The following is a 13,432-nucleotide window of genomic DNA, read 5'->3' on the forward strand; positions in this document are numbered from 1 at the left end:
TGGTTGATCAGCAGGCCTCAAAGCCCAATTTCAGCTATGAATCGCTGTGAAGCGGTGCCATGGGTGGACCTGAACTGCCACCCTTTGACATGTTTTCTCAGCAGAAACAGTTTAGAGTTCCATTAGTGCCACTCTTCCTCTTGTTCATTCGCCATCTCTTTCTGTTGTTCTTAGTCCATCCTCTTCCCCCGCCGCTGTTTCCTCATTTCTCAGGAAGCACGATTTAAGACGGGAGAAACAAAAACAACCACCTGTGAAACGCCGTGCACATGGAGAGGGAAATGTCACAGAACACGTTGGAGACGTATCAAAAGCATTAGAGTACGTACCATCACATCCTGTGTTTGTTAACATGTTTGACCTCTGACCTCCTCTCCAAAACCATTTAGTCTTGTTGAATGAATGAGTGGGAGGAAGGAATGCTTTAGACCGGCCACTTCCACCGTGCTGTTGTCTTGTAATTTTTTTTGCAAGCTTGCAGACAAACTATTTAGTGATGCGTTTGCCTTTTATTCCTGCTGTTGTTGGTAACTTTACACTTGTTCTTGTTCCAGCTCCTTCAAGCTGTTGACTTAAAGGGACAGTTCACTCCTGAATCAAAAAATAAAAATACTTCCTTTTCCCTGTGGTGCTATTTTCTTTACCTGGTTAGTCAAGATAAACTATGTTGATTATATTTAGTATACAGGACAGGATTTTGGAAAAGAGACTTTTCAGTATATTCTTGTCACATTGGAGAAAAGGCAGAGACCTCTGGGGCTGATATCTTCATAACCAGTCGACTCACGCCGAAACAATGTACCCCAATAAATAGCACAACAGGAAAGGTGTATTTTTACATTGGACACCTGCAGTACTTCTCATAGAAACAAATAAGCATGACCAGCAGAATAAATAGTAGGATAACATCTCCTTTAAGGAGAAGATTTGTATTCTTAAAATATCTGTGTGTGACATCATGTAAGACAATTCACATGAGGAAGGGTGTAAATGTGTGTGTTTTATACCCCACACACAGAGAGGTTTGTGACGTTTGAAAGGAGACACTGATGTGGTTATCAGGGTGTAGCATCGAGGGTCTGTGTGTATGTGTGTGTTTTAAGAAGGTCCAACAATTTCTCAGACCACACCCCACACTCCACTCACTTTAGCCCACTTGTCCATATACAGTCATACACACGGCTCGGCTCACGATTGGTCCAACGGAGAAAAAAAACATTTTGCTGGGTGGGAGGGGTATGCAGGTGTTCAACACTTGATACCAATGTTTCCTCTACATGTATTGGTGCGGAGTGGTATCACTGCTAATAATGGACGATAGGACGATAAATTGTCTTTATTGTGTTCACCTAACTCTTCATCCTTATGTATTAGATTCAACTATTTTTATGAACTCTGAAGGCAGGCGGTGTTTCAGCTCTCAAAGGCTGCAGTGATGTTGAAATTAAGTGGTCTCTCACACACACACACACACGTCGAGACAAGCCGTCCTTAAATTCCTCGGAATCTGTAAAACCATCTCAGCCAGTGGAAACATGCATCTGCATTCAGACCATCTGTTTTTTCCGCATGCTTCTGCTGAAATGTTGGAGCCAGCAGTGCCTCCTGTGACACACACGTGTAGAATTCAAAGGAAGTGGCTTATCAGTGATTTGAGGAAGTGGGGCCAGTTATCACCAGGCAACATTTGCCTCTGCGTTTTTCCAAACAACTTTTTTTATGGTCATACCTAAAAATACACAGCCCTCATCTATTGTTATCTTTTAGAGAGCTGAAAAGAATGGTCTAATCATACAGAGTGGGAATGAGATGAAAATATGACACAATGTACTGGAAAGGGAGTGAAGTTGAAATGGCGAACTCTAGCGAGAATGGATTGGAAGCGATTTTTCCGGGAGACTCCCGAATTTCAAAGCCCCTCCCGAAAATCCCCCCGGTCGACCGCTAGCACTCCCCCTTCAAGGGCTGTGCTACAGGCTGCGAAGCATTGCACCTTCAAATACAACCATAAGTAGAGTAGTGTTGTTGTTATTGTACAAATTAGAGTCTAACCTCCTGAGGAGAACCCTGAAGGAAATGAATTTGAAAGAAATGAATTACATTTTTCTTTGCGTTTGTGTGTGTGTGATATATATCCGTCCTCGGATGTAGGAACCTTGGACGCAGCCGTGGGCCCTGATACCTACTTGAATGGTTTCTCTTCCATCAACCTTGATCAACTGACTTCTACAATTTTGAAATCCAACTCTTCCACTTGTCTCCTGGATCCGATAATTAGCTCATTCCTACTGGATATTATGAATCTGTCTTTGTTGACAGGACATGTATCACAGTCCTTCAAGGAAGCTGTAATTAAACCTCTTCTTAAGAAACCTACTCTAGCTCCAGAGGTGTTGGCTAACTACAGACCTATCTCTAATCTTCCGTTCCTTGAGAAAACTGTCACAAATCAATTATGTGACTTTCTACAAAACAAGGCTTAGTTCGAGGATTGTGCATCACAGCACAGAAACGGCACTGAAAATTACAAATGATCTACTTCTACTTGCATCGGACCAAGGACTCGTCTCTTTTCTTGTCTTGCTGGACCTCAGTGCTGCATTTGACACCATCGATCACCGTATCCTGCTGCAGAGACTGGAACACTTGATTGGCATCAAAGGAACTGCACTCAGCTCGATCAGCTTATCAGATCGATCCCAGTTTGTGTTTATGAACGGTGAATCATCGAGGACCACCAATGTTGGTCATGGAGTCCCACAAGGTTCTGTGCTTGGACCAATTCTATTTACCCTGTACATGCTTCCTTTGGGCGACGTTATCAGAAAACACCGCATAAACTTCCATTGTTATGCAGACAATACTCAACTGTATCGATCAAGCCAGAAGACACCAACCAGCTTGTTAGACTTCCGGATTGTCTTGGAGACATCAAAACTTGGATGGCCTGCAACTTCCTGGTGCTAAACTCGGAAAAAACAGTTATCATGATTGGCCCAGAGCGCCTTCGAAGTCAGCTGTCACGTGATACAGTCTCTATGGATGGAATTGCTCTGGTATCCAACAGCACCGTCAGAAATCTTGGAGTTCTCTTCGACCAGGATATGTCCTTCAACTCTCATATAAAGAAGACTTCAAGGACTGCCTTGTTTCATCTACGTAATACACTCACCGGCCACTTTATTAGGTACACCTGTCCAACTGCTCGTTAACACTTAATTTCTAAGCAGCCAATCACATGGCGGCAACTCAGTGCATTTAGGCATGTAGACATTGTCAAGACAATCTCCTGCAGTTCAAACCAAGCATCAGTATGGGAAAGAAAGGTGATTTGAGTGACTTTGAACGTGGCATGATTGTTGGTGCCAGAAGGGCTGGTCTGAGTATTTCAGAAACTGCTAATCTACTGGGATTTTCACGCACAACCATCTCTAGGGTTTACAGAGAATAGTCCGAAAAAGAAAAAACATCCAGTGAGCGGCAGTTCTGTGGGCGGAAATGCCTTGTTGATGCCAGAGGTCAGAGGAGAATGGCCAGACTGGTTCGAGCTGATAGAAGGGCAACAGTGACTCAAATAACCACCCGTTACAACCAAGTACGAACAGTACGTCGAACTTTGAGGCAGATGGGCTACAGCAGCAGAAGACCACACCGGGTGCCACTCCTTTCAGCTAAGAACAGGATACTGAGGCTACAATTTGCACAAGCTCATCGAAATTGGACAATATAAGATTGGAAAAACGTTGCCTGGTCTGATGAGTCTCGATTTCTGCTGCGACATTCGGATGGTAGGGTCAGAAATTGGCGTCTACAACATGAAAGCATGGATCCATCCTGCCTTGTATCAACGGTGCAGGCTGGTGGTGGTGGTGGTGTCATGGTGTGGGGAATATTTTCTTGGCACTCTTTGGGCCCCTTGGTACCAATTGAGCATCGTTGCAACGCCACAGCCTACCTGAGTATTGTTGCTGACCATGTCCATCCCTTTATGACCACAATGTACCCAATTTCTGATGGCTACTTTCAGCAGGATAATGTGCCATGTCATAAAGCTGGAATCATCTCAGACTGGTTTCTTGAACATGACAATGAGTTCGCTGTACTCAAATGGCCTCCACAATCACCAGATCTCAATCCAATAGAGCATCTTTGGGATGTGGTGGAACGGGAGATTCGCATCATGGATGTGCAGCCGACAAATCTGCGGCAACTGTGTGATGCCATCATGTCAATATGGACCAAACTCCCTGAGGAATGCTTCCAGCACCTTGTTGAATCTATGCCACGAAGAATTGAGGCAGTTCTGAAGGCAAAAGGGGGTCCAACCCGTTACTAGCATGGGGTACCTAATAAAGTGGCCGGTGAGTGTATATCGGAAATTAGAAACTTCCTGTCTCAAAGTGATGCAGAAAAACTAGTTCATGCATTTATTACTTCTAGACTGGATTACTGTAATTCTTTGTTATCAGGCTGCTCTTGTAAATCGCTTAAACCTCTCCAGCTGATTCAGAATGCTGCAGCACGTGTATTAACAAGAACTAAGAAATGGGATCATATAACTCCTGTATTAACTTCTCTGCATTGGCTTCCTGTTAAATCAAGAATAGAATTTAAGGTACTTCTCCTCACCTACAAGGCACTTGCTGGTGAGGCACCGTCTTATCTTAAAGAGCTTGTTACACCGTACTGCCCTACAAGGCATCTGCGCTCCGTAGATGCTGGGCTACTTGTGGTTCCTAGAGTTTTAAAAAGTAAGATGGGGGCCAGAGCCTTAAGGTTATCAAGCTCCTCTTTTGTGGAACCAGCTTCCACTTTCAGTCCGGGGGGCAGACTCGGTCAGTTCATTTAAGATAAAGCTTAAAACGTTCCTCTTTGATATTGCTTATAGTTAGGGCTGGCTCAGGTTAGCCTGGACCAGCCCTTAGTTAAGCTGCTCTAGGCTTAGACTGCCGGGGGACTTCTTAGGACACACCGAGCCCCTCTCTCACGCTCACACTGTCACTCTCTCCTTCCACAATCATCCATGTTTTATTAATGTACATCACTAATTAAGTTTCCTTCCGGGAGTTCTTTGTGCTTTCTCGCCTAGCAGGTCTCCGTGGATCATAGTTTCGTGCATAGGTTCTGACTCCTGGCATGGCTCTGCTGACGCCTGCTGCTGCCATCATCATTACTTTAAATATGATTCATATTACTGTCCTCATAAACCAACATCTTTCTGCTCTCCCTCCCCACAGAAGCCTCTGTGGATGGTGGTTCTTTCTGATGGTGGTTGTCCCTGCAGTGGTCCTGCCGTACACTTGTTCTGCTACTTGCAATTACTTGTATCATTTCTGTTAGAGAAATTGAATGTATTGTACATTGTTGATTCTGTACTCATAACATCCATTGCAGTCTGTCCATCCCGGGAGAGGGCTCTCTACTCTGACGTTCTCCCTAAGGTTTCTTCCCTTTTTTCCCCATTGAAGGGTTTTTTCATTTTTGGGGGAGTTTTTCCTGTGCCGATGTGAGGGTTTCGAGACAGAGGATGTTGCATGTGTACAGACTGTAAAGCCCTCTGAGGCAAATTTGTAATTTGCGATTTTGGGATATACAAAATAAAATGAATTGAACTAAATAGCACAAGAAACTACAGTGAGAGGTTTAGATCTCATTTACGCAATGTTTATTTTAACCACACAGATACAGGAACACAAACACACTATAGATTAGCAGGTTTTCATTTAAATGGCTCGGCATCATAGCAGTTCATCCACTATTCTCTCCTTCAGTCAGAGACCTCTCCTGTAGCCTCCAGTTCAGATAACACGGCTCTGGATGGGACAGAAAAAAAAAAAAGTAAATACATAATGACACATGGTGCAGCGTTCAGCATACAACTACTATAACCTTTTCTTATGTAGTTCTGCACAGCAGAACTAAAACTCAATAACCAGGATGTTTTTCTTCAGGATAGGATATGATATGTCTTATGTAGAGCTGGAACTGATGTAGAGCTGATGTTAAAATCAAAGTGATCGGCAAAGAGATGAACAAGTTTTTTATTTTAAAAAATAAATCTCTTTTCCTCTTATGTTATCTGTAATCTCTCTACTCCTCACCTCTGCTCCTCCGTTACGTCAAACTCGGCCAGCGCCTGCTTCGCCAGTTTGGGTGTTGCGGACAGACAGAAGGCAGCAGACAGCTGCACCAGCTCTACGGCTCTTGAGGGAGAGCCGTGGCTGCGGCACGCCGACAGGAAGTCCTTCAACAGCCCCTCGCTGGACAATTGAACCATCAACGAACATGAGCGTTTACTCCAAAAATGGGATTACATTTCTTTTCTACAACCAGTCATTTAAAGTAATAAAAGAATAAAAGATCCAAGAAAATATTGTTTTTATGTTTTATGTTCACTGCTTTTCTTTGGAACCTCTTTTCTTATGAAGATTGGGATGTGGGTGCTAACAAATAACTTAAAATACCAGCAATATTTAATTATTTTAGCGTTGTTGGATTTCTGTGCTTCTGCAGACTCACTTGGGAACTCTGTTCTCGGATTTGAAGAGCTGCAGCATCTCCCTGCAGGCAACAACCAGGGAGAGAGGGTGGGGGTTTAGAGCCATTTCACTTCCACATCATTTGGCAGTAAACATTAGCACAGTCAGAATACGGTAAAAGCTCTTCTGTGAGACAGACTGCCACTCTCACCAGGCCTGTTGGGTTTTGTTGGCTCGCAGCAGCAGGGAGGTGATGTGAGAGAGGGAGGCGTTGCTCCACTCCAGACTCTGCCTCCCTCTGTCTGCCCCAAACACACTCTTCACATCCAGAGCGCACAACGCGAACGCCTCCTGAACCTGCGGAGAGACACGGCCGTCTGTTCACAAACACAAACCCCCCCACATCGCTTTACCGCCTCCACTGTCATGGCTCCGCCCCATTACTGACCTCTGGACTGTGCGTGTCCCTGGCCATCAGAGTGAGCACCTCCTCCACCAGATCGGGCTTGTTGTCGTGACCCAGAGACCGGATGTCTGGGGTGACAGGGAAAATATCCGGTTGGCGAATTGGTGAGATGTAAATGTGCAGAGTCATCACAACGAACAGATGGCTGGTGTCGATGAACAAAGGTCCGATGTATACTCCAGATTTGTACCGAGTGCAATTAGATTCCTGTCTCCCTAACGCTATCTTTTAACTCACCTTTCCATATAGTGGGCAGAAGGTCCAGGCGACCGTCTGTGTCCAGAGCCTGCAGAAGGTCCCTCAGCCCATGATGGTTCGGGTAGTACAACTGGAGACAGCATCAAAGGTTCTGTTAGTTTCCAAAATGCACGGCCTGTATTTAGTTGCATGGGTTATTATCCATCACAATTTCTCCTGAGGTAAAGTGAGGCAGTAGATACATTATTTTGCAAGACAAATTAGAGCACTCTTTGAGTTTTGAAAATAGTTAGGTGAAGACCATCAAATGTACACAAAACCCTGTTAGATTAGTCTTAGTTTAGGAGTTTGGAAGAAAAATACTATACATTGGAAAAGTATAATAATCTGGGTTACAACGGTTCTAGAGAGCACTTTACATGATGTAGCTGGTATGATAGCCATCCATAGCAAACACTAATATGTCCCAATGTTTAATGATTTATATAAACTATTAATGCCTGAACACCAATTGCAGCCTACAATGTTGCTTTCTGACAAATCTCGCTGAACGTATTAGTTGAAAGATTGACCTTTGGTCTCATTTCCCATGGATACCTCTGATAGTGGATTGGTGGCACAGTACCAGCTGCAGCTTCGAATATGCTGTAATGTTTTATTGATTCTTTACTAAAGACATTTTCATAGTCCAGAGAGCTACAGCGGCACAGACAGAGCGTTGTACTGACCGAGGGAACGAGCCGTCTGTACCACTTCAGCACCACGTCAATGTGCTCCATCATACATAACAGGTTGAAGAAGCGACCACTGGATAGACGTGAGGAGATGGCCAGTTAGGAAAAAAAAACAGAAATGTAGACATTCATAAAACATAATTTCATCTAATCACCAGTGTTCAGTGAGACTCGTAAATCTAACATGAGGTTAATGAATTGACCGGAACCTCGCAGTAGTCTCCCGCTACTTTGTACTTACTAAAAAACAGTCTGCTGGTGGGTATCACCCAGAAGCCTCCAGTTCTCCCCCTGTTCTACTAGACTCTGGACCTTATAGCCCAGCTCTAGATCTTTATTATCCATGCACTGATGGGACAGAAACAGGTAAGTGGACAAATGGAAAATGACTGTACAATCTGGTTGTTTAATTGCATCATCAATGAAGACTGGCATTTTAAAAAGCCTTAAAATACCAGTGATAATTTAAATGTAATCAAAGATATCCAAAGCAGTCGGCATCTGGCTACAAATACAGGTATTTCGATTTTCTTTAAAAAAAACAAACGAAGGCTTAATTGCATTGGATGTTAGGGAAAGGGAGTAATACATATTTGAAAAGCAACCTTTCTATAGATCTAAAAACAGGCACAAACACAGGGGAGAGCTTGATAAAAAACAATAACAATGACAAATGCTGCACTCAAGACACTTTGCAGCAATCCATTTGTGATAAATATTTAAACAAGTAATTAATATGACTTACTAGTCTCATCGCGCTTGAGAAGAACAGAACTAAAAAGAGAGAATAGAACATCAGTAGAACAAAAGTTACTGCATGCCACTATGCTTTGTCCTAATTATTATTATAATATTTCATGAGCTTTAAGCAGGCGCAAACATCTGGGTCAGAAGCCAGTGCAGAAGTGCCTTAAACATTTTCTCTAACGTCCACCAGCACTGGACCCCCACGCGGACCAGATTCCCACAGCAGTTCCGCCCACAAGCGGACAGTTCGCCATGTTCGTGTAGCGGACAGCCACTACACGAACCAATGGGTGACGTCCTCTTGTGATATACAGTTTTTGGATACTGAAGCAAGGATTCACCGATACGACTGTATCGCTATAAACTGTATAAACTGACTGGACATTCTTTACTGACTTTTTATTTATTTTTAGAATAATAAAGCAACTTTCTCCAAAAGCACAAAAATTACCATTTAAATGAAAATAATTTTAATGCAATAACAAATAGGTCAAAACCTAAACAGGAATTTATTCTCACTGATACTTAATATCTCGCTTAAAGTCCATTTGAAATGAAACGTGTACTGTCATCTTAACACACATGCATAGTAACATACCATCATCGGGGTCCTGGCAGCTGAGGCTGCTTCCTGCCAGCTCTGACATCACTTCCTGTAAAACGTCAGTGTTGCTCTCACCAGTGTTGGCTGAAAAGGAAATGAAACAACTTAATGCAGCATAGGCAACGACACTAGAGTCCGTAGCAGTATAACGGAACCTCCCCCTCTGCTCACCTGCTCTGAAAAAGACCGCCAGGATGTGGTCAAAGGAGGCCAGGCTGGGGGCTGAACACACATAAAGTTCAATTTCAACACTGATCCACAGGGGGCTTACTACTGGACTCCTGTGTGAGTCAGTGTGTGTATTCACCTATTCCCACAGCCTTCATCTCATTCAGAGTGCAAAGAGCTTGTGTTTTGGCCAGAAAGCCACAGCGTCGCAGAGCTTTGAGGACACTGTTGAAGGTGAGCAGGTTGGGCTGAACTTTCTGTTCCTTCATCTGGTTCAACAGCTCCTGCAGACAGAGAGAAAGAGACACACACACACAAAACCGGAGGGTTCAACAACTACAGTCAAGAAGGTAATTTTATCACATTTGTGACTTCACCACCATATGAGGATATTGAATAAAAATAAATAAGTAATTTTAAAATACACAGAGAAATACAAAAGGAATGATAAAAATTTGGATTCCAATTGAATGACAAGGTGTGTCCAAACTTTTGACTGGCACTGTACATACCCAGGTTGTATTTAATAGAAAATAGGGAGGAATGATCAAATAAGATTTCAAATGAGGTTGAGTTTTCTTACCACTTAGGGTTCATAATGTATGTATATATAATATATATAGATGTATGTATTTTATCAAGTATTTTCTTTTTAAGGTCCTCAAAAAAAACAACGTAATGAACGTAGGGTCTTACAGTGATGAGGTCCCATCTCTCCTTGTATTTATCTCTGACTTCTGGAGTGGCCAACAGTAGAGCATTGAAGATGTGCACGTCAGCTGGAAACACAAGGTGAGCAGGAACTTCAGTAGGTTGCTTATAAATAGCTCTCTGGCGCCCCCCCATGCTACTGTCAGGAATAACACTTCAAAGGACCAATACACCGTAGTTAAAAAAACAACACAGCGAAGGTTCATGTTAAGTGCCGTTTTCCATTTGCTCACGTCTGTTGCCACTCACCAGTCACTCTGTTGTTAAGCATGTCTGTGTATACGCTGAAGGCCTTCGCATAGGCTCCATGCTGAGGAGAGACAGACCAACAACATGCACTTAATCCACAATAGATGCACAGAGAAAGGACAATTTCTCTGTAGCAACACTCCCAATGAAAAGCCTCAACATAAAGAGGCCCTTCCAATGTGATCAGCGTTAGTGATGTAAGCGGATATACCTTCACCATGCCTCTGATCAGAGCAGAGTAACAGCGTGTGTCTCTCTCTGGCAGCAGGTTGAAGATCCTCTCGGCGTTGTTGTTTTCTCTCCAGGTGGACCTCAGCACGTCTGAAGGCCGACGGAACCTCCCCTTCCTTTTCTTCAGCTCCTCTCCCGGCTCCTCCTGGAAAAACGCGGACACATTAGTAGATGGCTGAAGTCTCCTGCTGAACGGGGGCGGAGGAATTATTTGATGGATAGCAGAGTGACTGAAGTTATTTTGATGATGCATTGTTTTTTTGAGCCATTTTAAGGAAGATGTTTTTGGTTGGTTCCCTTAGACTTGGACTAAATTGAATAGGACAGTTGCTTGGACACAACAAGAAGACACTTTCAAATGTAATTTTAGAGAAAAAAAAGTAATTAGTAAATAATCAGTAGGTAACCAATAATGAAAATAACTGTTTGTTACGGCCCAAATGCGTCACTCTTTGCTCGTCCCAGAGTCACCCTGAGAGTCGGATGATGGTGGACTCACCGTGTCTTCTGCCTGCGGCCCACCCTGGACAGGGTCTTTGTCACAGTAGAGACAGATCAGGTCCAACAGTTCATGGGCTGTTTGCATAGAGACCGCTGTGCCTGAAAGAATTCAAGAATTGATGTAGCAGCATCACATTAACAGAAAGTGTGCGTGTGTGTGTGTGTGCTCACCAGCTTGGATCAGTTGATCATACATGTCGACAGCAGCTGTAACTTTCCTCAAGCTGATTCGTTCCTTCAGTGCCTCCTCACTCATCTCATCAAGTAGCAGTGACACAGTCTCCGGCATCAGACACTAAAGACATACACACACACACTCTTTAACTGGGAGATTTCTCTTGGACGGAACTTTTCTTTTTCTTTGTCCTGCTGGGTTCAATCCCCATAATTATTCACACTTGTGACCATACACTACATTGTCCTGTTTATTTATTCACTCAATGTACAGCATGTGCGTTTCTCACTGGTATGTGTGGTTCAGCAAAGTCTTTGGTGAAGAACTTGGGGTTGCAGTCGACAAAGTATTTTGCAGCGGATCTTCCAGACTCCTGAGAGAGAGAGTACATCCTCTGCAAAGAGGGACAACAACGGGTGTTAGAATGTTATGACTCAAAATACAAGAAGAAGAACAAATGTAAGCCAAATTAATTTGGCCCCTTGTAAAAAAATAACATTTGTTGCCGTTAAAGGAGGAGGAGAAACACTAATGGTAGGTGCCCCAATACAGTACATTTATTAATTTCACCTGCGCTTGTCCTGGCAATTAAAATAGAAACCTTAACTACAGCTAATACTAATTTTCTGAAAATACTGAAAAGTCAGTATGAGGTTTAGCTTGTTTTTCTCGTACAAACTCATTGGAGGTCCTGGGAGAGAGGTACGGGTCATCCTGGAAGAGGTAGGGATGTGCTGTAGGATCCTGGAAGGAGAAAATAATCCATTAAAAACACACAGACAGGCAGATAAACAAGTAAACATCCACACTGAAAGATCCTCAGAGAGAGGGATGGGAAGGAGCTCTCACGCGGCCGACAGTCGAAGCCAGGGTCTCCAGCACTGCCTCCTTGCGCCTGTTGAAGAAAGAAGTGACATTAATACAGAGTTGTATTAATAGACATTTAGAATAAACTGCTTTAACAATAATCTATGCATCATCGCAGCAATTAACACATACCATGTTTTCTTCCTGGGGATGACAAAACTATCTGTAGAGGAGGAGAAAAATTATTGCAATCTAATGTCCATGATGTATCACAGCCAAGTGTAAATACTGCCCCGCATGTAGCTAATGGGTGATTAGGTCCAATCTAATAAGGGACAACATTTCTCCCAATCCTGATAAATTCTCAACAAATGAATGAATTTTAAGGATATGTTTTATTGTTAATAAACCCATAAAACCAATCATATGCTTGTTTGTCCATCTATCAATACAAAATTCTCTATAATCTATAAACTCACTTTTCTTTTCATTCATTTAGTGAAAATAAGTAGAAATATAATTAACTTCTGCCAACAAGTGCAAACAACATATTTCCCCACATTTAACAGCAGGATATTTTTTGTGTTCTCACTTTTTTAATTTAGAAACGTTTAACTCTTTTGACCCATTTAACCAAAGGTTTTAAAAAAATTACCATGCTTGTTGTTATAAACATCTTGCAACGCTGACTTTCTCACATTGATATTGTCTTATTTATGACCAAAGCTATTATTCGACATTACCTGTGTTGGCTTCTGCGGCTTGCTGTCGCAAAGCTGGAGTCCAACCAAAACTCCTGGAGAAATGAAGAAAGAAATGTTTCAATGCAATATACATAGATCTCCTTAATGCACATACTAACGTATATATTGTTATCTAACGTTAAGAAAAGTAAATAAAAGCTGTTGAGGAAGGAAGGCTCCAAGACAACACGTTCAAAGGGGTATGATGAGGACAGACATTTGCCATGTTGGAAAAACGACATGTTCTGACGATTGACAAATATAAACAGTGTCAAATAACGTAGCTAACGTTAGATACAACACAGTTTGCACGCTTAACATCCTTAAGATGTGCTTAATTTTTTTTTTATATTCTCAGTGGTGACGTAGGGCGGCTTCGTAAAGACATGACCTCCTGTCGAAAGATGCCCGCTGCAGCTGTAGGACTACTGTAGTAACTTAAATGAGGATTCAAGAGCCATTCTGCTTTATTACCTGTGACTCCAGAACTGCTCAAAATTATTTCGCAAAAATTGGATGTTCTTAGGGATAAAATGCCCTACGTGCCGTGTGGGCGCCGCCATGTTGTTACGGACTGGGGGCTTCTGGGAGGAATAAACCATCTGGCCTGAGAAAAGAG

At 42.7% G+C, this 13,432-nt stretch overlaps 1 protein-coding gene across 1 annotated transcript; it reads right to left on the minus strand.

Moving 5' to 3' along the window:
- Positions 1-5,648: 5,648 nt before the first annotated feature.
- On the minus strand, positions 5,649-13,430 carry ptcd3 (pentatricopeptide repeat domain 3). Its single transcript, XM_037460692.2, has 23 exons — positions 13,288-13,430; positions 12,814-12,866; positions 12,263-12,293; positions 12,113-12,158; positions 11,939-12,007; positions 11,553-11,657; positions 11,260-11,383; positions 11,087-11,187; positions 10,568-10,732; positions 10,357-10,417; positions 10,093-10,175; positions 9,536-9,680; positions 9,400-9,450; positions 9,223-9,312; positions 8,623-8,651; positions 8,119-8,225; positions 7,872-7,950; positions 7,183-7,273; positions 6,928-7,013; positions 6,691-6,836; positions 6,520-6,561; positions 6,102-6,260; positions 5,649-5,813 (listed from the first exon to the last, which is right to left on the minus strand). The coding sequence occupies exons 1-23, from the start codon at positions 13,413-13,415 to the stop codon at positions 5,768-5,770; spliced, it is 2,037 nt and encodes a 678-aa protein (XP_037316589.1). The 5' UTR covers positions 13,416-13,430; the 3' UTR covers positions 5,649-5,767.
- Between the last annotated feature and the right edge of the window lie 2 nt (positions 13,431-13,432).

The sequence above is a fragment of the Pungitius pungitius genome, chromosome 2 (assembly GCF_949316345.1).
Source record: "Pungitius pungitius chromosome 2, fPunPun2.1, whole genome shotgun sequence".
Lineage (NCBI taxonomy): Eukaryota > Metazoa > Chordata > Actinopteri > Perciformes > Gasterosteidae > Pungitius > Pungitius pungitius.